At 44.4% G+C, this 26,645-nt stretch overlaps 3 protein-coding genes across 4 annotated transcripts; 2 read left to right on the top strand and 1 right to left on the bottom strand.

Moving 5' to 3' along the window:
* Positions 1–77: 77 nt before the first annotated feature.
* On the bottom strand, positions 78–10,378 carry TMCO6 (transmembrane and coiled-coil domains 6). Of its 2 annotated transcripts, none has more exons than XM_035103470.3 (12): positions 9,619–10,378; positions 9,325–9,449; positions 8,474–8,583; positions 7,266–7,449; positions 6,005–6,109; positions 5,513–5,598; positions 4,263–4,379; positions 3,509–3,620; positions 3,241–3,421; positions 2,187–2,278; positions 449–616; positions 78–355 (listed from the first exon to the last, which is right to left on the bottom strand). In XM_035103470.3, exons 1-12 carry the CDS (start codon positions 9,773–9,775, stop codon positions 173–175), a joined length of 1,620 nt encoding a protein of 539 aa, XP_034959361.3. In that variant the 5' UTR covers positions 9,776–10,378; the 3' UTR covers positions 78–172. The 2 variants fall into 2 exon arrangements, with proteins under 2 accessions (XP_034959361.3, XP_060134113.2); XM_060278130.2 differs by having other exon boundaries at positions 8,474–8,586; positions 9,619–10,301.
* On the top strand, positions 8,240–23,352 carry LOC148684720 (uncharacterized). Its single transcript, XM_088675015.1, has 2 exons — positions 8,240–8,372; positions 22,071–23,352. The coding sequence occupies exon 2, from the start codon at positions 22,072–22,074 to the stop codon at positions 23,206–23,208; it is 1,137 nt and encodes a 378-aa protein (XP_088531141.1). The 5' UTR covers positions 8,240–8,372; position 22,071; the 3' UTR covers positions 23,209–23,352.
* Positions 14,157–17,710, top strand: CD14 (CD14 molecule). The gene is given in 3 exon segments (XM_035103471.3): positions 14,157–14,287; positions 16,362–17,649; positions 17,651–17,710. Coding segments are annotated over 2 exon segments (1,338 nt in total). The 5' UTR covers positions 14,157–14,287; positions 16,362–16,371.
* Positions 23,353–26,645: the final 3,293 nt, after the last annotated feature.

Here is a 26,645-nt window from a genome sequence, read left to right as displayed (position 1 = left end):
CACTCTATTGTTAATCTTTGCACACCCAGTGCTAGGCTAAAGAACAGAGAATAGTAAACATCACAGGATAAGGCTTCTTTAGAAGTGCCAGGGATATTTACTTTTACCACTCTTCAGAAAAACAAGAAAGTGTTCTGTTCACAGGCTTGTTAGCAACAAGCCAGCATCACTATCAACTTTGTAAGGAAGTAGACTGTAGATTTTCAGCTGAAGCACGAAGGGGACAGTTCTGGGGGAGAGCAGTCAGCTGGTTGGCAGTCCAAATGAGCACTTTGACCCGTTCTTGCAGCTGTAGTTTATCCTGATGCTGCTCTAGGGCCTGTAGTCCTGACTGACCTACAAAATCAGTGACAACCTGGGGCAAGAAAGAGAAGACCAAAGTTAGTTCTGAGCTTGCTCATAACTCTTGAGCCTTCAGAAAATACAGGAACGGCAGATAGCCAAATACCTCTGGCCAGTGATGGAAGAGGAGATGCAGTAGTTCAAGATCTTGAGCCACCACTTGGTCATCAGGAAGGGCAAGGATGCTAATGAGGGGGAAGACTACAGCCTTCTGATGCAGTGCCTGGCAGTAGGCAGGGCCCTTAGCAGCTATGTTGCACAGCACTGTCAGAACCTGAAGAAGACACCAAAAGGCTAAGGTTAGGATTCTGCCACTCTAATCTTTACAGTAGTATCAAGGAACTTATGTGGCCTTAAATATCTGGCACTGGTTGCTTACCCGTTTGCTTTTCACTGCCTTCTCTTTGAAGATTAAGTAAGTTGTACCAGCTAGTGACATACCTGGAACTTCCTATATTGTTGAACTGATGCTCAGTATATGTAATGATGCTGATGCATCTCTCTTAATTTCAATTGGGTTGGAAGCAAGAAGGGCACCCTCAAGCAAAATGAAGGTTTCCACATAGCTAGTGGAACCCTGAGGAATACTAGCATGGCTCGGGACCCAACTACCTTCCCCAGTACCAACCACCTTGGACCCTACAATCAGCAGGTGAGGCCTTGCTGGTGAGGGCTGCCTAGTTGGCGTTGACCTGTGACAGAGCCTCCTTAGTGGCAATTCCTGGTAAAGTGCATTTGTTTCCCTCACCATTGACTTTCAGAAAGAGTTTAAAAACATTACTGTTTAGCCAAGCATTTGATGGCTGAAAGATACTGCTCCTGGCAACCCTTGAAATCACTGGTTGAGAAAATGTTTAATTGCTTTTAGAATGCTTCCTCCCTTTGGGAGGAAAGGCAGTATATAAATTAAATAAACTCCCTAAGCCCCTAAAAACCCCTTGGAAAAATGGTGTATTACAGAACCAAAAGACAAAAACTGACCAAACAGCAAAAAAAGTTGTGCTAAGAAGAATTTAAGTACAGAATGAATCTCATCGCCATTGACAAATCCAGTATTTATAAATTAGTATTTTGATTCTACTAAATACCCTTTTAAATGTGTTTATGGGAGAGGGGAGGGAGGTTATTGCATTCGGTTTGTGGTATTTTCCCCCTTGTTTTTATTATGTATTTTGCATTTTTCTTTCCTATTTTTATGTTGTGAACCACTTTGAGATCTAAGGATGAAGGATTGTATACAAATTGAACAAATTATAAAGTAAGAATAATTTAAAAAGACAGATTGCCAGTTTCACATCAGTGGCTGAAGTGGCTGTTAAGAGCCATCCCCTTAGCAATTTGGGGATGGCTCTTAGTCCATCTGCAAGCAATTTGAACACAACACACTTCAAAGTGGTGGCTCTCAGCACCCATCAGCTGATGAACACTAAAAGCCAACCAGCTGCACTAGGGGGTTCCCAATGGATACTTCCTAGTATGGGTTACAGGTAGGTAGCCGTGTTGGTCTGGGTCGAAGTAAAATAAAAAAATTCCTTCAGTAGCACCTTAAAGACCAACTAAGTTTTTATTTTGGTATGAGCTTTCGTGTGCATGCACATGAAAGCTCATACCAAAATAAAAACTTAGTTGGTCTTTAAGGTGCTACTGAAGGAATTTTTTTATTTCCTAGTATGGGTGATTTTGGTGAGGCTCTCTACCAATACCAATCAGTATTAAGAGGCAGCCCTACTTGCCAAAAGTCACCTTCCCCAAAACTGCACAAAGTGAATATCCAGTTTCAAATTCTCTGGTGTTCATAGAGGGGAGGAAATCCATCCTCAACCCTGATCAATACTGTAACCTACCAGCAAGCTCAGCCTCTCGTAGCACAAGAGTTTCAGTAGAGATGGAAAGAGGTCTGGGTTGAGCAAAGCAGAGCATGATCTGATGCTGTCAGCTGGGGGAAAAGAAAGAAAAATCTCAATCCCTATTGGCATTCTGTTCAACGGAAAAAGTGAGCTACCTGGAAGAGTCATCTGCAGAGGAAACTTTCAGCATGCTTACAGTAGGCAGCTAAAACAGGCTTTAACTACTGAATCTAGCCTTTCCCAGCCCCAATGGAGAGAAGCCTAGGATGCATGAGCAAGTCACCCTAGTTTTTTGCTGCATGGAGCAAGGATACTAGATCTCACAAATCATATCGTCTGCCTGAAAACCTCTCTGTACTGGAAACTTTTAATAATACCTTATTCTGTATGCCACCTAGACAACAATGTTATTGAGTGACTTTAAATGGGTGTGCAGGTGGGTTTAAATCCTGCATCATCTTAGGAGCAGGGGTTAGATCTTTTCAGTCTGACAGGATTCAATGCAAACCCTGATTCAGGATGGTGTTTGGATTGCAATCACCTGCTAAAATGGACACCCACCTACAACCCCCATCCCGGCTTTAGCAAGAGGATTCCATGCAACCCCCTTCATGTATCAGAAGGAGGTATGCATCAAAATCTCCTGCTAAAGGGGTGTTTTCACATTGTTTTAGCAGGTGATTCCATACAAGCCTGCTAAAAGGATGGGGGAAAGCCTCTTATTTTTAGCAGCACCTTGCACGTGATGTCATGTGATTGAGAAGCAGGCAGCCCCAGCTACCAATCCTGATAAGAATCTGGCTTGTGGAGCCACAAAGGTTCCCCACCACCACCACCCTACCCTGTTATAAATAAAGTAAATTATTAGGCTGTAAAAGAAAATTCTAATCTCATCAATTTATTGTAACTGTTGAGATCTACCTAGCCTTAGTACTATCAAGGTCAATATTCTTTGCCCAATTAGAAGAATCCAATAGATAACGAAGGAGAGGCAAGGCAGCAGTACCACTTGCTTGGTTTCTCATCTAGTGCTGTGTGTGCCAGGATATACCTGTCAGGTTGTTGACGAGCCACAGACACTCCTGGGCAATGAACAGGTGTTCAGAGACAAAGTACTGTATGAATCCAAACAAGGCCCTTAGAAGTCTCTCTTCCTGTTCTACGAGCTCACCATCGCCCACTTCATCTTCTGCAAGAAGATTGGCAACACACCGCACCACAGGACAAATCAACTGACAAGAGAATTGAAAGAAATACATTCAGAAGGAGAGTCAGGGAGCACAGCCAGGCACCTCAAATATATTTCCTATTTACTTTACCAGTTCTACACCCTCAACTGAAGTTGTTGACATCACAGAAGCCAGTTCTAGCAGCAGCTGCACAAGGGATGGCACAGTCCTTTGAGAGATCAGCAGTGAGTTGTTCACCCGGCTACAGAAAGGAAAAAAAAGGACAGCTATCCCACTTCAATAGGACTAGGTAGAGTCCCACCTCTATCCAACCCATTAAAAGGCTTTTCTCCTATTCAGTCTGCTCAATTTTCAAGTGAAATCAGTTTTTGAATATGCAAAGTTGAAAGTGGGGGGAATGGGATGTCAGAAATAGTTGTAAGGTGCAGGCAACAGTAGCCATGAAAAACAGTTAGACTTTGTGACCTTGCTATATTATCACACTCATCACCCTGGCTTTACAGGAAGGGGTTAGCTCAGTGGGCCTTAGGCCATTTTCAGGTGGACCTCACTTGACAGCTTCAGGGGACCAGCAGGATTTAAAACCAAAGGATAATGCCCACTTATCAAGATGACGGGCATGGATAAAAATGATCTGTCAATAAAGAGCCAACATTTTCCATTCTTCATATTTCCTCAGCAAAGAGGTGGGAGGTGGGGAATGTAGTTTGTTTACAAAGCAAATATTTGTGCAAGCTTCCCTGATCGGAGTCAGGCCCATGCCCTTTGCATCTTTGTTCTCAATGTGCACTACCAACATGCATAGACAATCCACCTCCACGGCTCACTCAAGAATCCTAACCCACTATTTAGGACCTCCTATGTGCCACAGAAACACATTTACCTACAAATAATGTAGTGAAGACCCCATGCAAATTCCACTGCAGCTCCTATTCCTTCTTCCAGGTTGGAACAAACCAAGTGAAGCATGTCTTTGGGGAGGGTAGAATTTAGGACCAAGCTGGGGGCAGAAGAAGAAGAAAAAAATCTGTTTAGTTAATAGGGGAACCGTGTCAACTATCCCAGAGGCAGAGAGTGATAGTAGTTGGAGGAGATATATTGCTTTTGGTAGCTTTACACACACCTTTCTGTATAGTTTTAAGGACAAGCCACATGTCATCTACCATTCCATAGATATATTTGACCAAAAAGACCTAACTGACTTTTTAAATATATCTGTTTTAGTGAAGGGTTGAGGAAGATAGACATGAAACTCCTTCAACAGCTCCACTGTCAGGACATGGCCATCAGGCATGGCCTTTTAACAAGATGCCCACCTCTCCTCAAGCCACATGAGTTCCTCCCTCCCTCCCAGCCGCCCCAAAACTTCAGCATTTCAGAAACTAAATGTGCAGCTTATTATGTACAGTACTTGCTTAATTAACATGCAGCACTTGGAATGTTAAAAGGGTACTTTGAACAGGACAAGGTACCAAGATTCACATGATAGCACTTGATACTTCATATCAAAATACAGTGCATAATTTGTGGGGTTGATCTTCTTGCAACACCGATATAAATAAAAGTGACAGTTTCTATGAATCTAACTGTAAAGTAAGGATATGAAAGACATCATAAAATAAAGGAAGAAATTTCACAGGGCATAGGCAAGGTCCACCGCCTAAAATGCTTAACACCACACAAACTCCAATGAGAAAGATGTTGGTGTGGCAAAAGAAATCTTCAGGATTTTAAAGCCAGATCATCCCATTAATGTTAAAGACTAAGGTAATAGCTGAAGTATGTCCCCATAGAAAGTTTATTTGTGGAGTTGATTGATTCACTTCTGCTGCCAGCATACAGGAGACCCAGGTTTGAATCCCCACTCAGGCATGAAGCTCACTGTGTGACCTTGAGCCAGTCACCATCAGGGTTGTTATGAGGATGAAATATATATATAAAAATATATAATTTATATAAATGCAATTGATAAAATAAAATAAGTTAGTAAATGAGTGACACCGAGATTGGTCCCTGGTGTGCACATAAACTTTTTTTTAAGGGATTGGAGTAACCAAGAAGGAAGCTGGCTATGTCACGCACGCACACACAGATACAGGTCAAATTCTGAAATGAAGAGATTATTCCACTTACGGTATGATTTCAGCTGGAGCTTCCTTAGACTGCAAGAGCTGTGACAGAACGTAGCCTACACCTTCCCGCACCACCACATGAGGGGACTGAAATCAGAGTACAACAGTCACCATCCATTGGTTCAGAGTAAAAGGCTTCAATGTGCTATGTACCCTGTGGAAACACATATGTGGTTGCAGGAGTGGAGGGTGCTGAAGTTACAAATATAAGCAAAAAGCTTAATGATACTAAGAACAACAAGCTGCTCTTTGAGAACATCTTATTAATTGCTTTCATGGATTATTGTATAATCAAATGAAACAAGCCACAATAAATCATTCAGTTCTGGGCAGCAGGATTCAGAGTCCTCAGTCTCTGTGTTGCGTCGAGGGATTCCACTTATTCTAACAGTGGTAAATGGATAGTGCATGACTCAAATGCACTCTTTGATTCGACAAGGCTTGTACGCAGCTGGCATTCAGAGTGTCTGAGCAAAGACTGTTTCCCACTTACCTGGATGCAGGATGCCAATACTGGGATAATGCCCTGAGGTAGAAGTTGTTTCTTCACAGCCGTCATCTCAACCACCAAGTTCCCCAATGTGTACAAACACAGCTCCTGAAATACAGGGAGGAACATGCTCCATATTCACCATTCTATAACTGCAGCTTCTTGCACAATGCTACAATACCTGCAAACAACTCTAGGGACAGGAAACATTTCCACTGGAGCGGAGAGTAGCTGAGAAGATTTGGAGATGCAGAGCTGTAACAGCTCAAGCAGCAAGAAGAAATACAGTCATACCTCGGTTTAAGTACGCTTCGGTTTGAGTACTTTCAGTTTAAGTACTCCACAGACCCATCTGGAACGGATTAATCCACTTTCCATTACTTTCAATGGGAATGGGAAAGTTCGCTTCAGGTTAAGTACGGACTTCCAGAACCAATTACACTCATACTTCAGGTTAAGTACGCTTCAGGTTGAATACTCCGCGGACCCGTCTGGAACGGATTAATCCACTTTCCATTACTTTCAATGGGAAACTTCGCTTCAGGTTAAATATGCTTCAGGTTAAGTACAAACTTCCCGAACCAATTGTGTACTTAAACCAAGGTAACTCCAATGAGAAAGATGAATTTTTTTATTTTGCTTCGACTCAGACCAACACGGCTACCTACCTGTAACTTAAACCAAGGTACCACTGTACAAGCAATGGAAGCATATATTTCTGAAAATAATATTAATGTGATCAATAACTTTACACCAATTGTCAGAGGTCAGCATCCATGTGAGCCTTTGCTACCACCCTTCAATGGGAGACCTCCTATCCAATGAACCTTACAATGATTCTTCCAACTACCGTATAGCCGGACTACAATCACTCCCTCATTCCAGGATGTACTTGCAGCCAAGTTCACGTCACTGCAAAAGGCCCAGGCAGCCACAACTTTCTCTAGTCTTCACATTTACCTCTCCCATGTTCTTCAGACCTTTAATCCACACTTTTCTGGTATCTAGTGGCCTATCACTGGGGCACATTTGCTTCAAATGTGCAAAAGGGCCTATTTTATCAGATAAAATCCAATTAAGTTGAAGTCAATAGCAATGTACTTTGTTCCATCTTGAGCCACTTTTTAAACTCAAAAAATAAGAGTATGTTGGAGGGGATAGTTTTCATACTCTGTAATGTGGAGCCAGGTGTAGGCAAAAGGTCACACTTCATTTGCCTTACCAGAAGCTGGAACAAGCAGAGTACTGCCGGCCTGGATCTTACCATAAGGGCTACACTGTGTCCAGAGAGGTACGTCAAGAGGTAGGAGGTTGCTGGCAAACACGCCTCAACCACATCAGGGTCCCTGGAGTGGGAGAGTTCATGTAAACAGCGAGCTGCATCCATCTGCAGATCTGCCAGATTGCCAGTGAAGAGACCAACCAGCACACGCATACTGCCCTCCAGCCTACAAAATTAAAACACCATCTTTATGTAGTCCTCTGCCACATCACATACTCTTTCTATTTATCTGTTCGACTGAAGGAAAGTAAATGTGAAGTTGGAGCTATCCCAATAGCCTAATAGTTGTCACTATTGCTCCTACTATCATTATTATCATCATATTTATCTTTTACATTGACATAGCCACTCACCCAAAAATATTCCATGGGATATTACTGTTCATCTGCATGGCCCAGGAAATCAGACAAATTCCAACTGAAGGGTGCTTAACACAGTGTTTCCCAACCTTGTGCCTCCAGATGTTTTCGGACTACAATTCCCATCATTCCTGACCACTGGTCTTGCTAGCTAGGAATGATGGGAGTTGTAGTCCCAAAACATCTGGAGGCAAAAGGTTGGGAAACACTGGCTTAACAAACCTAAACAACTTGACAACTTATTTCCCACCCACCCCAAACTGGAATAGAACATTGGAAAGTTTATTTAACCCGGATTGGAACAGTATATAAAGTTTACCCATTCTTCCCACACCAAACCCCCACAAGTTAGTTCAGGTTATCAATTCAAAGTTAGAGTCTGTCTTAAAAAAAACATGAGGTTGTGCACACACTAGACACAGCCAAAGAATAGTGAAAACAAACATCCAAAGTCTAAAAGAATATTTGTCCTTAGGAGGCTTGTATACTTAGCCCTCTTCTCAACCCAGAAAACAGCAGGGAGGACAGAAACGTTAACAGACTAGCATTCAACAACCTGTTGGATGAAGAGGAGAGCATTTTTGTACGCCAGAGAGTGCCTCTCTTCTTCTGGGGTGCTCATCTAATCTCTGGAGCTGCCACACTTTCAAGGTCATGGACACCTAACAGAAATCCAGCTAACAAGGAAGTTGGACCTCTCTCCACTTAAGTTGGGTTGTTTCTGCGCAAGGTAAGATGGTGTACTGCACCTAAATAGTTCCATTTACTTCAACACAGACAAGCAGCACCCCCCAGAATAGGTGTCTGCAGGTCAAGTGCACATTAACTAACCTGATGAATTTCTGCTGGTTTTCTCTGTGCTGTAGTCCTCGTCGAAGGAGACGCAGAGATGTTGCCCTGTCTTCTTTTCCTCTTTGGATGTTTTTCAGCAGCTGTGAAATCTGCTAGTGAGCAATACTGAATCAATGACAGACCTTGGAGAGAAAGCAAATCTCAGGTGGAAGCCTCTCGCTGCTGTCCACCTCTGTGGTATGAAGGGCTCAAACAATCCTGGTGTCTCATAGACCAGGGTGTGGTGGGCTATGAAATTTAACTATTTAACATCTCTTTTGAAAGAAAAAGGACATCAACTTGAAATAAATAATAATAATAATAATAATAATAATAATAATAATAATAATAATTTATTATTTATACCCCGCCCATCTGGCTGGGTTTCCCCAGCCACTCTGGGCAGCTTCCAACAGAAATATTAAAATACAATAATTTATTAAACATTAAAAGCTTCCCTAAACAGGGCTGCCTTCAGATGTGCTCTAAAAATCTGGTAGTTGTTTTTCTCTTTGACATCTGGTGGGAGGGCGTTCCACAGGGTGGGTGCCACTACCGAGAAGGCCCTCTTGCCTGGTTCCCTGTAACTTGGCTTCTTGCAGCGAGGGAACCACCAGAAGGCCCTCGGCACTGGACCTCAGTGTCCGGGCAGAACGATGGAGGTGGAGACGCTTCTTCAGGTAATATTACTTGGACGTTGTACTGCTTACATGGCACTTTCATATACTGTGATCATAAGCTAGCTATAAATCAAAAATATCAGTTATCTCTAAACAAATCAAAGGGATGTGTGATTAAATGTTTTAATATCTAACACCCAATCAACTTCAAAAAATGGACGATCTTCCTACCTCTTCTTCAGTGAAAGGAGCTGCTGCCCCACTGTCCATTCCAACCTGCCCTTCATCCATTAAGGTGTCTTCACATAAAAGCCGCTTGCTGATCAACTGCTGATGCCTCCGCGCACTCCGTAGAGCTGCAAACAAAGCAGCATATTGTTACCAAGCTGCCGCAATACAAGGAGCAAAACAAAGGAGCAAAAAGAGCTTGTTGAATGTTAATTATGAGACTGCCACAAAGAGCAAAGTAATATGTGACTCTCTCTCTCCTCCCAATAAAGCTGCAGAAGGAAGTCACACACAAACCTGACTCGCACTCTCTTCTCCAAGTCCGCAGGTCCTCCACGCTGCAGTTGTGTGGCCCCCAGCGGCTTTTTCTCCACCTCCTTGGACCAGTGACTCCATGGGAGGCAGCAGCTGCTGCTGCTGCTTCAGCACCCGGGACTGACCCAAGAGAAATCATAGCTCCTGCTCTGAGCCTGGGCTGCCCCCTTAGCCTCTTAGAGCGCCCCCTCCTAAAATGGGGGCAGAGCCGGTCCTTTTAAAGGGACCAGCAGCTGGTCACTACTGTCGGCTCCCAACTCGTGTCCACAGAGCCACGCATTTGCGTGCAATCATTATAATATATTTATTTGCACCCCGCCTTTTTTCCTGACATGATATAGCTCGCCCGGCGCGGGCCACGGCTGAAGGGCCTTCTCCCTCTTCCTAGCAAGGGGCTGCCGCTCAGAGGAGCCGGGCCTGCCTCTCAAGGGCCAACACCAGCAAGGCCGGGAGGAGGAGGAGGAGGGCGGGAAGGTCTCTGAACGGCAAGAGAGATGGACAAGCAGAGCCGCCGCAACGGGAGTGAGGGCCGGGCGGAGGCCTTGGTCCAGGCACAGACCAACTCCGCGCGGTTGCCAGGACAACAAACCCAGAGCTATCAGACGGGGTCGCTGCCGGAGGAAAGGAAGTAAAGAGATGTTGGCGGATGTTTCAACTATCGGCTCAGTGCGCCTGCGCAGAGGATGGGACTTGCCCCTCCGTCCGGGGAAGGAAAACACTCAATGAAGGGAACTATAGACTCAAAAAGAGTAGAGTCGTCGAGCTCCCTGGATGAATCAGTTCCTTTGTCACATTGCGATGTTATCTTCAACCGTCTCCTAGGGGCAGAAGTGAGGGATGCCCTTAGGAATTCGAGGTTTTACTTTAGCATCATTTGGAAAGGAGATGGGAGCAAAGAGATGAGGTCATTCAGGTCTTATAATTTATACTGCCTATTCCAATGCACACACAGTCCCTCTTAGCCTCTTACTGAAGACAGAGAGGGTGAGTTTGACGGAAAGCTTGCGATTTACAACAGGCCAGTGTTTAATATTGGGACTGGGGGGGGGGTCGAACTAAGGCTGAGGGGGCGGTTTGCCACAACCCTGCAATACACGTCACTGCCCTCCCCCGCGATCAAGTAAAACAATAGAAATACTTTACTAACTGACCAACCATGTAGGTTCTTCCCACCCCCAAAACAAAAATCCTGACTATGCCCATGAAGCAACGGAAGTTTTTTTTCCTTTTCCTTTTTGTGAACACTGCAGTAGCCCTGTGGCAAGAAAGAATATATTGTGAGGGTGGTTTATGATAGCCCTGCTGTGAAGCCTACTGTTAATGCTGCAAGTCAAATATTTTTAGGGCGGGAGAGGTGGTTTGAGAGGGGTTTGAGTTACAGACAAAACTCAGCAAAGGCGTCAGTCTACTCATATTAATGCTTTGGTGGTGGTGGTGGAGACGTTGAAATAAAGAAGGACAGAAATATGCTCTTTGATGGGACCTCTAAATTAATAATGTTTGATATCATACCAGCTATGGGAAAGAACTTTAATATGAAAGAAATATTGGTATGTTAAGGTATAGAGAATTATATTAGCATAGAAGAGGGGAATTTCGATGATGAAATGGCTAAAATAGCTTAGGTTAACTGAAGCATAACATTCTGACTGCTGATAGTAAGTGGAATTAGAAGGCTGAGGGCTTGTCCACCCTAGAGCAGCTCGTGGATCTGCACCGGCCTAAGCAAGGCATTTTGAGAAAAATGATATACAAAGTCCACTGTTCGCCATTAGGATATACACCTAGACAGTATACATTTGAAGAGGGACCCCACCATATCTAACCACAGCAACTGCTGGTTTAGTGTGATTCTTACCAGCTGATTGGCCTGATCAACCAATTCATAGGATTGATTATCAGAATAATGTGTGTGTATCGAAGTGTTAATTATAAAAGTTGTACAGTATTTATCATAAGATGAATAAAGCATCACAAAGGCATTTTGCGTCTGTCTTCTCTTGCATCTGAAAGAAAAAATAACAGTGGTCACTGGCTGCTGTATAAAATCCCTTTTTACGGCAATCAGGTACATCAACCATGACATGATGAAAGCTGGCAAAATCAGTATATTGACTATTTGGTGATCAAGAACCTGATTGGCTAACAACCTCAGGCCAAATCCAGCAGCTAACTGCATGCAGAGCAGAAGCCTTGTGCTCCACTGCCTTGACCAGCCTTGACAGTAGGCAGAGTGAAGCGGCTGCCTCAGGCACAGATGCTGGGCAATGTACAGTTGTGAGGTCTCTGAGGGGGCGAGAACGGGGTGCCACATTGCCTGCCCAGTGTCCCCTGAGCAAGCTTGCTGCTTTCATGGGTGCTGACTTTTTTGCCAGTGTTGATGTGAAATTTAGTAGCTGTGTCTACTAGGACAACATTTTCCCTTCACCTCAGGGAGCAAAATACCTTCTTGGAGAATGCAGATTAAATGGGTTTTTTTTTTAAAACCACATTAATTTTTTTAACACACGTGAAGACATAAGTGAGAAAGAACACAAACCACATCCTTGGTTGTTTCTTTTAGTTTCTTTGTGGTCATGCTAGCCTAAAATTAATTGATTTATGTGGACAGCTCACTTCCCCACCCCAGAGAATTAAAAAAAACTGGTGAAACTGGAAATTCAAGTCTGTCCGTCCGTCCCCTGCCCCATCTATGAAGGGAACATGACGGAACTGGTTGCCATCAAGAAAACAGAAAATGCATATCCATTATTTTGGCATTCCCTTCATGTTACTGAAATACATTTACAGTCATACCTTGAGTTGTGTTTGCTTCACGTTGCGTTTTTTCAGGTTACGAACGCGGCAACCCTGGAAGTGTTTACTTCTGGGTTTGCCGCTTCGTGCATGCACAGGAGCCATCTGCGCACTTTGCGCATGTGCAGGAGCACTCTATCGTGTCATACGCAGAAGCGGCGCCCTACTTACGGACTTTTCGGGGTGTGAACGGCACCCCAGAACGGATCACGTCCATAAGTAGAGGTACCACTGTATTAACCTTTATGGGCCTTGGTAAAAACCAGTTCTAGTATTATTTACATAGATCCTCAAGAATTTGCATGAGTTTTATATACAAAGCATGCAAATTGGTAAAAATGCAAACAAAAATAAGCTTAAAAGCACTATCAGAACATTTTCGGTACTGTACCGCCAACATAAAAATTAGCACAGTAAAATCCAGTACATGGCAGCATTCAGGAAGATCCCTCCTCTTCAGGGAGGGGGGGCTTTGCGGGCGGGACCCGCTATACGCACCGAGCAGGGGGGGTGTTCGGCTCCCTGCTCCACCTATACCTGCTGCCGCACTCAGGCCCCTGGCTGGCCAATAGGGCCAGCTCGTGGGTGGGGTTTACCTGCTTGAAAAGAACGCGGCAGCCTCCGGATCTCCCCTTCTGCTGCTGCCCCTCAACGGATCTCCCGCCCACCCTCCCTTTAGGTCTTGCCTTAGGGTGTTTGCTTTGACCTTGCTATGGACTTCGGTTGGTCGCCTTTGGTTGCCCAGGGGGCCTGGTAGGAGTTTTTTTATCCAATTGGCTAATTGGCACCGGCCTCTTGGTTTTTCCGCCTACCTCATAGCGATTCGTCACAACTTCTTCAGTATTTGGCAGTAGGCATTGGAATATGGAGTTGTCTGATGTGTTTGAGGACTGGTTGTGGCCATCATCCAACCCTCCTCTTATAGGGGTATCCCCTTAAGGGATCCGGCGGTCATGGATCCCGTCCGACGCCCTGCTGGTGGCACGACCCCCGTAGACACCAGGGGGATCTTTCAGTTGTATTTGCATTAACAGACGCCTTTCCTTGGGGTGTTAACCTGATACGACCCCCCGCTGAGCGGGAAGGAGTCATGCTTGCTAGAGAGTCCAATGCCTAAGCCAATACCTCTCACTTGCTCTAACCAATAAAGTTGTGGCTTTATTCTACCCATTAACTCAAATACCCTGTGTCATTGTGTCTTTATTTCTCGCAGGGGGCGGGTCCTGGAACCGCAATGCAACTTCCCTGTTTGCTTTTTATACCACATTAACCACATGCTGTCTGCTCTGAATAGGAGCCAGCCTGGGGTTGAGTAGTCTGGTCTACGTATCTTGTTTTTCTGCAAGGTGGTGGCTGGAATACTAATAAATACCATACTCTGCCCTGGAGCTAGCCTGACTTTCAGGAAGTGTGTGCAGGACAGACATGTGGAATTAGTAAAACAAATGTAGCTTCTGGGCTACTTTTGACAATAATGCCTTCTGCCTGATAATTTTCGGAAATGAACTTGAAAGTTAAGATCACTTTCCTTCTCACTAGTATTTCCCAATTTGGAGCTCTTTGTTATGTAATAGCCTTACATCTTCCTGTGTTGGAAGTTCCTCAAAAGGCTTGTGAAATGAGCATTCCAGAGGCAGCGCAGAAACCTCCTTTTAATTGCTTCTGTTAAAATAACTAGAAGCAGGTTGGGAGGAAGAACTCAGCCGGAAAAGTAAAACTGAGTAATCTCTGACCCTTTGCTGCTACTGAACACAACGGGACAGTTACTAAGACAACGTGTTGTGTGTGGAAAGGAACAGAAGGATATCTGTGGCAGATCTGTGGCAGAAACGAGTCTCAATTTCCAGAGCAGTTGGTAGGTGACTTTTAGCTTTGTTGTTGAAATGCCATTTTTCTCCTCCTAAGCACTAGAGGGCCATTCTGGCACATGAACAGCACAATCCTGTAGTCTTATCCACATATTTTCAGAAGTAAGCCCTGCCACCCTCCTCCGTGTTCAGTAGTAGCTTTCTTCCAGCTAAGTATGCAAAAGCATTTTGTGATTCTGACATACCTTGCTGGTAAAGAAATGCCATCTCATACATTACACTATTTTCCAGTTCTATTTTAGCTTTGTAACCTACTTCTGAACATAGCAATAATTAAACAGATTTCTGTTCCAGGAGAGCACCATAGCTGTCAAGTTCTCCCTTTTTAAAAAAAGGGAAATTCCCTTATGCTGAATAGGCTTCCTTGCGAGAAAAGGAAAAACTTGACAGCTATGGCGAGCACTATAACTGGCAGAATGCAAAAAAACAAAACAAAAAACAAAAACAAAACAATAACAGACACGAACATTTTTATTTTCTAAAGATGAACTATACGTAGTGGAATTTGCTGCCAAGGAGTGTGGTGGAGTCTCCTTCTTTGGAGGTCTTTAAGCGGAGGCTTGACAGCCATCTGTCAGGAATGCTTTGGTGGTGTTTCCTGCTTGGCAGGGGGTTGGACTGGATGGCCCTTGTGGTCTCTTCCAGCTCTATGATTCTATGATTCTAGTCAGTGGTCTGGGTCTTCCAGGAAAAACTGCACATGCAAATAGGTTGATTTCCATATAGCGATTATCTGATGCCCTTAGAGAGTGATTTCATTTAGCCTGTTTATTTTTACTTGTATTTATTTAGTAAACAAAGCTATGAACTTTGATAGTGTCAAGCTTGTCTAATATTTAGTTGCAATTGGCACCCATTGTTATTAAAGAACTTAGGAAATGTAAACCTTTCTGCAGAAAAATTAAGCCCTGGAAAATTTTGTGTCCCACATCACTGAATGCAACCATAAACCAACAGCAAGTTGTAGCACAAGAGTGTCAGGGCCGTCTTAAGCCGATCCAGCGCCCTGGCGCTAGGTCCCTCCAGCGCCCCCCTCCAGAGCCTCTCCAAGGGCCCGGGAGTGCCAAGCGGACCACGGCAACAGCGGGAGGCCACCTCTGAGGACTCCGCGCTGCGCCTCCTTCTCGTTTCCCCAGCGCTGGGTTCCGCTCAGTCAAGCTTCGCCACCAGCACGCGCACCGCGGGACCAGCAAGAGCTGCTTGGGCGCTGTGCGCACGCTGGTGGCGAAGCTCGACTGAACGGAACCCAGCGCTGGGGAAACGAGAAGGAGGCGCAGCACGGAGTCCTCGGAGAAGGAGCGCAGTCCTGGCCAGATCGCCGGAACCCTGCGCTCACTTCCAGCATGCTCCAGCGCCCGGCGCCGTGGTTTTCCGCGCCACTAGCCTCTATGGCTAGGACGGGCCTGAAGAGTGTCATTTGTGTCACATTTCTCTCAACAATAGGCTTGTTAGGAGTGTTTCCTTGGCTATGCATTATTTGAAGTAAGGAGGACAGGGCTGTGTCCCCTCACTCTTTAATTAAAAGTATCCAGGGAAAAGAACTTCTCCTCTCTCCATCGCCTCTTTGCTCACAAACAACAAAACCCATCTTCTGTTTGTTTTGTTAAGTGGTGAGCAGCAACTCATTTCTGACTGCAGGTGGCAGTTCATGAGACTGAATTGCCTTCCACGCAAAAAATAAAATCAAATAATCATTGTACATAGAAAACTTGCCTATCAGGACAAAGTGCTCTAGCTTCTCCCTGGGATGCTAGTTTTCTTTGTGAGGGAAGTTTTTGCACACACCGGTATTTCACACGGTGTGTGCCTGTGAGGTGTATGTTTCGGCTGGAAATGCAGATGGGCCTGATCCAGGAGTGGAAACTGGCGTAGTGGCGAGTAGCATTACAAGGCCAAACGTGATCTGTCAAATCCTGCAGCATACAGATGGTTGCTGACACTTTAGGAAATAATGTTGTGATTTAACTTTGACTTTTCTGGCATGTACTTTTGTAAACCAATAAAATATTTAACAAAAAAAAAAATTTTAAAAAAAACCAACTGTGGCTTTTCTCTTTTCAGGGTTTGCATCATGCTCAGAACTCAGACCTTTGTGTTCTCCCTTCTCCTGGGACTGAAACTCCCCAAAGCAAAAGGCAATTGTAACTTTACAGAGTCCCAACGTCACTGTGTTTGTTCACTAGAGGCGAATAACTTCATTCAGTGCCTTCCAGCCACCACATATGAGCTTCAAGGAGGAAATCTGGAACAATTTGCAGGTTCTTCTGGAATCAAGCCAAACTCACAGATAATTGAGATTCTGGAGGCCCTGCTAGTTCGCAAGCTCATATTTACAGACCTCATTGTGCCAGAGGTTCTCTTGCCAGGGTCCCTGGAATTTATTTCCTACACTCAGGTCTCAGAACTTGAATTTGTAAACTGTACTTTCCTTAGAGCTGCTCCCTGGAGCCTCCCAGGTTGGCTGAAGCTGAAGGTTTCATCCTTGCGCTTTCACAAAGTGACTGCCGCCCCCCTGGATGACAGACTGAACCTGTCCCGCCTGAGAAGGTGGCTGGAGACCCTGCAGAATCTGACAGTTACAGAGTCACAAGTCACATCTGTCCCGTGCGAAATTAGCAAGATGTTCACAGCGTTGCACTTACTGGATGTTTCGGGAAACAATTTCCAGGACCAAACCATGAAGGCAACATTCTGCGAAGGGGTTTTCCTGCAACTCCAAATCTTAAAACTCCACCACAACAATCTGACTTCTTTTGAGACTGTGTGCAAGACTCTTGGTCACCTCAAGATGCTCACTCACTTAGACCTAAGTCAGAATAACTTTCAGCCCCGAGTCTTTTCCTCCTCCTGCACGTGGCCACATTCACTTCATATTTTTAATTTGTCCAACACAGGGTTAGAGGAAATAGACAGCTCTCTGCCACCCAACATTGAGATATTAGACCTGAGTGCCAATAACATTTTTACCCTTAACTTCTCACTCCCTGGCTTGAAAGAGCTCTACCTGTCCAAAAACAGGCTGCAAACTGTTCCCTCACTTGACAGGCTTCCTAGTTTGCAGGTCCTCCGTCTTGATCAAAACCAGATCTCACAACTTCCCAGGACGCATCTCCTGCGTCTGCAGAGCTTGAAAGCTGGCCACAATCTCTATAATTGTTCTTGTTCCAGGGATATTCAGGACTTAGCAGCAGCAAAACCATCATTGCTGCCTGATTGGCCTCAGGATTATACATGCAATTCCCCTCTCGATTACCAGGGCTCCCTGGTAAAAAATGCACATTTTTCATCACTGCGATGCAAGGCTCTGGTCAGTCGTGGCTCAATATTCAACTTGCTGATATGCCTTCACCTTGGTTTTTTGTTTGCTTTCAGTGCTACAATTTCCGGACATTTTCTTCCAGCAATTCTGAAGTGATGGGATTAGTCAGGGAACCAACATGTACATCACAACTGATTGTGGCATAAATGATTGTGTAAGCTACTTGACTGGGCTAGATTTTAATCGTATTTGTACATTTTGTACTCTATTTTATGATACTACTATACACTGCTTGTGTAGTAGTCAGACGTGGGAGACCAGGGTTCAAATCCCCACTCTCAATGAAGGGCACTAGGTGATCTTTAGCCAGACATTATCACTCAGCCCGGCCTACCTCACAGGGTTGTTGCAGGGGATTAAATGAGGTGGGGGAGAACTATGAGCTTATTGGAGGAAAAGCTGGGATATAAATGCAATAAAAAATGCCTGCATAACAGGTGGTATATAAAAACCTTAATAAATAAACAAACTATAAAATTAGAATTTGGAGTTGTGTATTGAATATTACTGGGCAAATGGTATGAGTGCAGAATTTGTAAAAAATAATAATAATATAAAAAATAAAGAGGGGGAGCAAGAGTATGCTTCATTTGAATATTCCATGTTGCTATGACTGTAACTTTTCCCCTACCTGCTGAAACACAAATGTTGTTTTTATTACAAATTAACCACAGTCTTCCAACATCTTTTTAAAATAACCCCCTGTACTAAAAACTCATAAATATTTACAATTGTTATAAAGCAACAACAACAAAAAGATAGAGTGTACATTTGATCTCCAGCTGCTTACAGATGCCATTTTTAAAGCTATATATAATGATCCCATACATTGCATACATCCCACAGAGTAGGCACTCTAAGAGGGGGTCATCTGTGGATGAGGAAAACAGCGAGCGGCAATGGCCATGTGCTCCGCTCCTTCCCCGGTGCCACTGTGATCTGAATCTCCCATGGCTGCATTTGCCATGTTTAAAAACCGTGAGAGACCCAGCCACCTACAGTGGTACCTCTACTTACGAATTTAATGCGTTCCGAACACACATTTGTAAGTCGAAAAAAATTGTAAGTCGAATCCCATAGGAATGCATTGAGAGAAAAAATTTGTAAGTCAAAGCAACCCTATCTAAAAATTCGTAAGTAGAAAAAATCCTATCTAAACCGCATCCAAGATGGCGGGCGGAGCTCCATTCGTAAGCAGAAACATTCGTAAGTAGAGTTATTCGTAAGTAGAGGTACAACTGTATATGTCCAGTTTGGTTTTCAGAATCTTTTTCTCGCTGTGGGGGAGAGGGAGGTGTACAGGTATAGTCAGCCTACTAGAAAACTAATGAAGCTATTATAAACTAATGAAGCTATTATAAACAGTTTAACAGAAAGAAAACCCTAGAAAGAAACCTTGGATGGACCTTGGATGGTCCTTCCCAGCCCCTCCCACCATTCAAAATAAGATGTCATTATAAAAATTGTATTACCATAGCTATTCCATGTTATCTTGAAAGGTAATACTTTGTAGACTTTCTAGACTTGAGAAGCTATATCTAATAAAATGAAAATTATAAAATAAAGAGGACATGGGACAATGATTCTATGTTGTAAATCAGCTAGAAGGGGTGGCTTTAGATCTTTTTCAAAAGCCACCCTGGCTAGTTCAGATGCTGCTCCTTTTCTGCTGTGACGCCCAGTAGTGGTCTTAATTCTTGTAGTGAGATGGCCGGCAAGATCCACCTTTACTTGTATCGATGTATCAGTATACAATGTTCTGATAAGAAATAATAGACGGCGATCTATATTTGTCTTCCCCAATTTCTGCCACAATGCGTGTCTCGGAATCGTATCAAAAGCTGATTTTAGATCAATAAAAGCAACATACAGTTTTTGCTTCAAATTATGGATGTATTTACATAGCAGAAAGTTCATCACAAAGCACTGGTCCAATGTGGATTTCCCTCTTTGGAAACCTGCCTGGGCTTCAGATATCACCTTATTTGTATCTGCCCATTCTTCCAGTCTCCCAAGGAGGAACCTGGCATATAATTTAGAGGCTACATCTAGCAAACTAATAGGTCTATAATTAGCGGGAATTTTCTTATCACCCTTTTTATATATTGGGGCAGTTATGCTCAGCTTCCACCCTTCTGGTTTGCGACCCGAGCTGTTAATATATGAGAACAGTTTTGCAAAAATGGGTGGCCAGAAATCCAGTCTTATCTTATAAATCTCTGCTGGGATCATGTCTTCTCCTGGGGCTTTATTGGCTAGTTGGTTTATGATTAGCCTCTTAATCTGGTTGGGCGTGACGTCTGGCCATTCTGGCAGTTCTGATAACTGAATGTGGTCAACTTGTGAGGGTGAGTCGGTTCGGGGGCCATATATTCCTGTAAAATATGTAACCCAATCCTTTCCTTGGACTGATGCTTCTAGCGAGTAGCCCAGACCATTTGTACCTTGGGCGACCAGATGCCCAAATTTCTGTGAATACTTTTGAAGTGCTGCATCTCCCAATGCTTTCCACTGTTGCTCATAATATATTTGTTTCTTGCTTGTAAGTAGTAATTTATAATCATAACGTAATTGGGCTACCTCAGCTTGTATAACAAGATTGTGCTTATCATGTTTTAACTTCAATTTTCTGAGTTCCCTAGATAAGCTTTTTTTTTTTTTTACTATTCTGACACTCCTTATCAAACCAGGTATGTCTTTTAAACTTTTTATTTTTTGTCATACTAGTTGTGGTCATTAATGGGCACATTCTGTCAATTATGTTCTCATACAGACCAATTACGTTTCCTGTTTCTAAGAACAATTCCCCCTTTAATGAAACAAATTCATGGGAATCCAGGATCTGAATCGTTTTTTCTTGGACCTGTGCATTCCATTTTCACCTCTTATTTCCAAGTATCAGATATTCCGTTTCATCCAATAATTTAGGAAAAGCAGGAGAAACGAATGATATCAGAGATAACTCAAGTGGAAAGTGGTCACTTTCAGCTCTGGGAATTATCCTAAAGGTGTCTCGGTTGCTGTAGGGGAAATGGTTGGCCGTGCCTGACCCTACAATGCTGCTGCTGCGCGGGGAATTCCGTTAAAGGAATTCTGGGGCTGGCCATGCTTTCGTCTGTACCCCCTACAAGGGGCTAGGGCCACGGAAGAACCCCTGGGAGCAGTTGATGAGAGGAGAGTCTCTGACCCCCGTCTCCATTCTCTCCTCAATTTCTATTCCTCACCCTGACTTCCACAGGCGGGCGGATGTCAGATAGTCGTAAACAATGCCTAAGCAACCACTCACATTTTGTATTTGAAATAAAGTTGTGGCCAAAATTATGCCAAAAACCTCAAACTTAAATTTCTGTGTGAAGTGTGATTTATTGGGGGGTGTTTTGGAGACCTCTACACGCAAAATCGATTTTAAATCATGGACACCTTGGTTCTGAAAATGGTGTTGCCTGTATTGGTGTGAGTGATGGGGTCCCATGGCACAAATTTCATGTGGTCCCAGTGCAAAGGAAAAGAGCTAAGCTCTTGTCCCTTACTATAATGTCCAAACAAGTTGTGACAGCCAAGAAGAATGATAGGTTTGTAAGGAGTCTTCAATAATTTTGTCAAGGAAATTCTGATTGTTCAGGGCCTAATGCTATTAGCCTCTCTTGTAAATGGAGATCCTTTATGAAATGCATGCAGGACCATCAAGCAAATCTGTACTGAGATACACCAATCACCATTTTTACTCCTGGAACTGCTCTGAATCTGACTTCAGGAAGAACGTGTTTGAACTGCACAGTGTCCTGGAATAGACACTCTGCATTCGGAAAGAAGGGAACTGAGTTCCCTCCCATTTCCCACTTTCCTGCTGTTCCAAATGACCAGTACCCTGGAGTTATGATTTGTCTTGCTGTCAGGATTCTAACTGGACTGTAACTGACCTAAGAATTCTGCAGAGCAGTTGCTGCTGTGGCCGGCTGCTCAGGTGAACGTCAGCCCAGTGGCCAGCAGCTGAGTCTTCTTGAGGCTCAGGAGCACCTAGCAAATACCTGCTCTATTCCTGGCCCGCTAGACTCTAGCTGAGGAACGCATTTCACATAAGTTTAGGGATTAAACATTCCTCACTATGCCATCAGGTGTGTTTCTGCTCTGTGGGAAAGGATAGCTGCAGTAGCAGATAGCAAAACAGCGAAATCATGAGCAGATTCCCATCCACAACAGGTTGCTGTGGTTAGGGCCATTTTCACAGGAACAATGCAACAGTGTATTCAATCAGGAGCAGTGTGCTGGAAGGAAGTATGTGTGTCGGCTTCTCTGGATCAGATGTCTCTACCTAACCAGGGGGTGGGAGAGAGCAGGGGAACTCTTTCTTTTGCTGCTTCTTTCTGGCCAGGAGGGAGGATGTCCTTCAATGACTAGACATGCTTGTTATTCCCTCCCTCACTGTATGTTGTCTTCTCTTTTGTTTCCAGGATGTCTGCCAAAGTCTCCCTGGGTCCTCTATTCTCCACCCCCCCCCCCTTGCGGGTGAGAGAAGGCTCCCTGGTGGGGAGATTGCTGAGCGTAGTTTCTTGCCTCCAGTTCTGTGGGTTCTTGATGAGTATTTTGGCCTGCATTCTGTGCATTGCAACCACAGCCAGTGTCAACTGGAGAGTGTGGCATGGAGAGAACGGCTCTGGAAACGTCTGGATTGGAATCTGGAATGTCTGTTTTTGGAGAAACCCTTCTGACGACGGCAACTCTTTTTGGCATTGTGAAGGTCTCACTGAGCGATATCCAACCCTCCCAAGGGAAATTTTTATTGCTCAGGACTTAATGGCCTTAGCTTCCACTATGAGTTCAGCCGCCCTAGTATTAATATCATTTGCCTTGTGCAATGTGTTCGAGCCCGGAAAACACGAGGATTTCCTCTTAACCTTTTTTAGGCTCGGAGCGTTCCTGAACATACCTGCAGGGATCCTTGTCCTGATTTCTGTGATATGGAACATGTCTTCTGTCTTGCAGAATGGGAAAATTGACATCCCAGAAACTTTCGAATTGCCTCCAATTCCCAGCGAGCAGCATATTGGACCTTCTATTTATCTTGGCTATATCACTGCTGGTTTCCAGCTGCTGAGTGCAGCATTGGTTGGGATGGAGAGATTTTGCATCAGGACCACCACAACAGATCCATATCGAATAGAAATTGCAGTGGTGATTACCCCAAGAAATTCGGTAAAAAGCGAGAGTCTAACAACTTGTTCAAAGTGTGGTTCTCTGCTGGATCTGGTCATTCAAGAGAAATCCTCCACAGTTGAGATACAGGAAAGCCAGGCAGAAGATCTTGACACTCGAAACGAATCCTGCATCGTAGAGATACCGGAAAGCCAGGCAGAAGATCTTGACACTCGAAACCAATTCTGCATAGTGGATATCCAGGAAAGCCAGGCAGAAGATCTTGACACTCGAAACCAATTCTGCATAGTGGATATACCAGAAAGCCATCTACAAGATCTTGACAGTCGAAACGTATCCTGCGTTGTGGATATAGAGGAAAGCTGTGCATCTCCAAGCCCACCTGAAGTTCCAAAACATACTATTATACATGTGACTCCCTGCAACATGGAATAGCATCAGATCCAGATCCACGCAGATCGCTCACCCCCCCACACCGTTGGGGTGTGGGTGGGTGGGTGTAGAGATCTGCGTGGACCTGGATCTGATAGTTTACTATTCCCTGTTGCAGGGAGTCACATGGAGGCCTCTTTTATGTGTTTTCTAGCATTTGTGTCCCTGTTCCCATTAGTTTCCTCCTCTTCTGGATATCTTTCCTGTGTCTACTCATAGATTTACATTTTTTTTATCAGCTCTTTCATTTCCTAAGCAACCACTCACATTTTGTATTTTAAATAAAATATTTTAAATAAAGTTGTGGCCAAAATTATGCCAAAAACCTCAAACTTACATTTCTGTGTGAAGTGTGATTTATTGGGGGGTGTTTTGGAGACCTCTAGACTCAAAAACGATTTTAAATCACGGACACCTTGGTTCTGAAAATGGTGTTTCACTCCTTGCATTTATTTAATATATGGTTGATTCATCAACAGGGGGCTTGCAATTCCTGGGAACTCACTCCTTGCATTTATTTAATATTTGAAGATGCCTTCTTGCTCCAGCTCTGGGTTTTTATTTAAGCTGTTGCGTTTGACCTTGCTATGCCTGCCATGGGGTCGTCTGCTTTTGGGGCAGGGGCCTGGTAGGAATTTTTCCATTTGGCTGATTGGCTGGTGCAACTTGGTTTTCGCCTACTGCACCTACTACGCCTACAATTCGTCACAACTTGTAAGGTTGCAGTTAGGCATTGGTTAATAAATTGGTTGGTGGAGGGGCCAGGATTGGCTGTGCCGGCCCCTCCAATGGTTGCTGTAGGTATCAAGTTTATTGCTTATAGCCAAAGGCTGCTGCAATGTATACAATGTAATTCAGTAAAATATATACAAATTTGGTAGAAAACTTAGGACATTTACATTATCAAAACATGACCTAATCAGCACAAAGCTATGGAAACACTTTAATATACCAGTTGAAACATTAAATAATAAAAAATAGTTCTGTGGGGGTTCCAGACCAGAAACGTTTGAAGTGCCCCAAACCTCTGCACCATATAAAATCTGGGCCATTGATTTTGCTTTGTACACTGATAGAGCTGGATTGACTAGGTTTCCCCCATTGCAAGCAGCAAATTTCAAAATAGCTTTATCGATTTAAAGGATTGCAATTTAATATTGGACTGCTGTGCATTCCAAGATGCCATTTCTGAATAAACCAGTCCCAGGTATTTGAACGTCTTTACTTGGTTTATGATGTGTTTGTCCAGGTGCCAAACATGCTTTTTAGGGTGCTTCCCAAATACAATGACCTGCGTTTTATCATAATTTATGGATAAGGCATTCCTCGTGCAATATGAGCTTATTTTTGCAAGCAATCGCCTCAGGCCCAACTGGGTTCTAGATACAAGTACTAGGTCGTCGGCGTACATTAAAACAGAGAGTTTCTGATCAAGAATTGTGGCAGGGGCAAACTGCAGGCCCTCCAGTTCTTTAACTATGTCATTAATATAAAAATTAAACAAGAAAGAGGCCAAAATGCATCCCTGTTTAACACCAGTAGCAGGGGCGTAGCCAGGATCAAAACTAGGGGGGGGGGGCAAGCCATGTTCGTTCAGGGGCGGGGACAAGGCATGGGAGGGGAGGGGCCACAAAGTGGGAATGTGGGCGGGGCTACAGGGCCAGCGGGCCCGAGGATATCGTGGCGGCGGCAGCGGCCACCTTGTGCTTCTGGGGCTGGCAGCGTTGGCGGCTACCCTGCTTGGCTGGAGAGGACGGGAGGGTCGGGCAGACGAGAGGGGGTGGCAGGGCGGGTGAGGGCGAGGCAAGGCACGGCCGCAGTCACGGCAGCTCCGAGGCATTGCTGCATATCAGCATAATATTTCAACCATGTCGTGGGTTCAAGCCCCACCTTAGGAAAAAATTCCTGCATTGCAGGGGGTTGGACTAGATGACCCTTGTGATCCCTTCCGACTACAATTCTATGATTCTATTGATAGATTACCATAGCATATGCATCATTCTGCTTTCTTGAATTGACCTACTCCTAGGCATAGCAGCCAACTAGACGCCTCTCCCCCCCCCAATTACTGGTAAATACCGTATTTGAAAGAGTCATCCCCCCATGTTGATGGGCTTTCTATGTGGGGCTTATCTGCCCCCCCCCGTATTTTATTAAGGATGGAAGAGGGAGGGAAGGAAGGAAGGAAGAAATAGAGAGAGGGATAACTCATATTTGTGGGTGCCTCTGGGTGACGCTGTGATGCTGGAACTCTGCAGCAAGAGGAAGATACCGCCTGTACAGGAGCCTTGTAAGCAGCTTTCTCTCTGCTTGATTTACAGCAGGCACGTCCAACAGGTAGATTGTGATCTACCAGTAGATCACTGGATGTCTGTGGTAGATCTCTGGTAGGTCACTGGCACCCCTAAAAAAAGCTCACCCAAAATTTTCCTCCTCGCTAAAAAAAGTTGAACTATGACCTGAAGCCCTAAACAAAAACGGGCCTCCCTCCCTCCTAAAAGAAGCTCAACAAGTTTGACCTAAACCCCAAAAAACAGGGCTTCCCTTCCTTTAAAAAACTCAACAGCTTTGACCTGAACTGCCTCCCGGGGTCTTCACCCACCCAGAGTGATTCAGAGCAGGCCTTTGATTCCCACTTCAGCCATCGGGTAAGTTTGATTTGACCACCCCATCCCTTTTTCCTGCCCTTCTTCCCAGGCTCTCAATCGATCTCTGTGGAAATTTCTGGGCAACATTGCAGAGTAACTGCGTCATGATGTGGACTAAATTCTGCTACTCAATAGGGTTTATGGCCAACCACAGCCTATATGGAATATGCTAGCGGTTTCCATCTCTATGGTCCATCTCTCTGCTCTAGGGCCAGCTGAAACCTTTCACTTTCTTTGCTTTTATGTCTGCTTCTTTTCTCTCTCCCCTCCCCCAAATTCCAGAATGGGGAACAATCATGTTCTGGGCTGTAGCAAGGGAGCATCATCCAAATAAAAATTGCCCCTCCAACTTTTGGGGTTGGGGAAACAGGGGGGGTTGTGCTCCTGGCTACAGAATGTTGAAATAACATTCCAGAAGTCTGGAAGCAGAGAAGCTATCCCACTTGCAGGTTAAAGCAGAAGAGCAATGACTGTTTGTTGCCTAATTGTCCACATTTAGAAGCCCTATCTAATGCTACCATAAAGGTAAAGGGTAAAGGGACCCCTGACCATTAGGTCCAGTCGCGGATGACTCTGGGGTTGCGGCGCTCATCTCACTTTTTTGGCCAAGGGAGCCGGAGTACAGCTTCCGGGTCATGTGGCCAGCATGACTAAGCCGCTTCTGGTGAACCAGAACAGCGCACGGAAACGCCGTTTAATTTCCCGCTTGGAGCGGTACCTATTTATCTACTTGCACTTTGACGTGCTTTCGAACTGCTAGGTGGGCAGGAGCTGGGACCAAGCAACGGGAGC

Source organism: Zootoca vivipara, chromosome 8 (genome assembly GCF_965207765.1).
Source record: "Zootoca vivipara chromosome 8, rZooViv2.hap1.1, whole genome shotgun sequence".
NCBI lineage: Eukaryota > Metazoa > Chordata > Lepidosauria > Squamata > Lacertidae > Zootoca > Zootoca vivipara.
The sequence above is the reverse complement of the archived record's forward strand: the minus strand, read 5'-3'. Positions and strand labels throughout refer to the sequence as shown.

Bases quoted from the DNA above. Each gene is read 5' to 3' on its own strand.
- LOC148684720 (XM_088675015.1), top strand. From the start codon at position 22,072: ATGTCTGCCAAAGTCTCCCTGGGTCCTCTATTCTCCACCCCCCCCCCC.
- TMCO6 (XM_060278130.2), bottom strand. From the start codon at position 9,775: ATGATTTCTCTTGGGTCAGTCCCGGGTGCTGAAGCAGCAGCAGCAGCT. The intron at 7,450-8,473 runs GTTAGTTAATGT...TTAATTTTGTAG, and splicing joins AACCAGCAGAAATTCATCAG to GCTGGAGGGCAGTATGCGTG. The intron at 3,422-3,508 runs GTAAAGTAAATA...TTCTCTTGTCAG, and splicing joins CAGTTGAGGGTGTAGAACTG to TTGATTTGTCCTGTGGTGCG.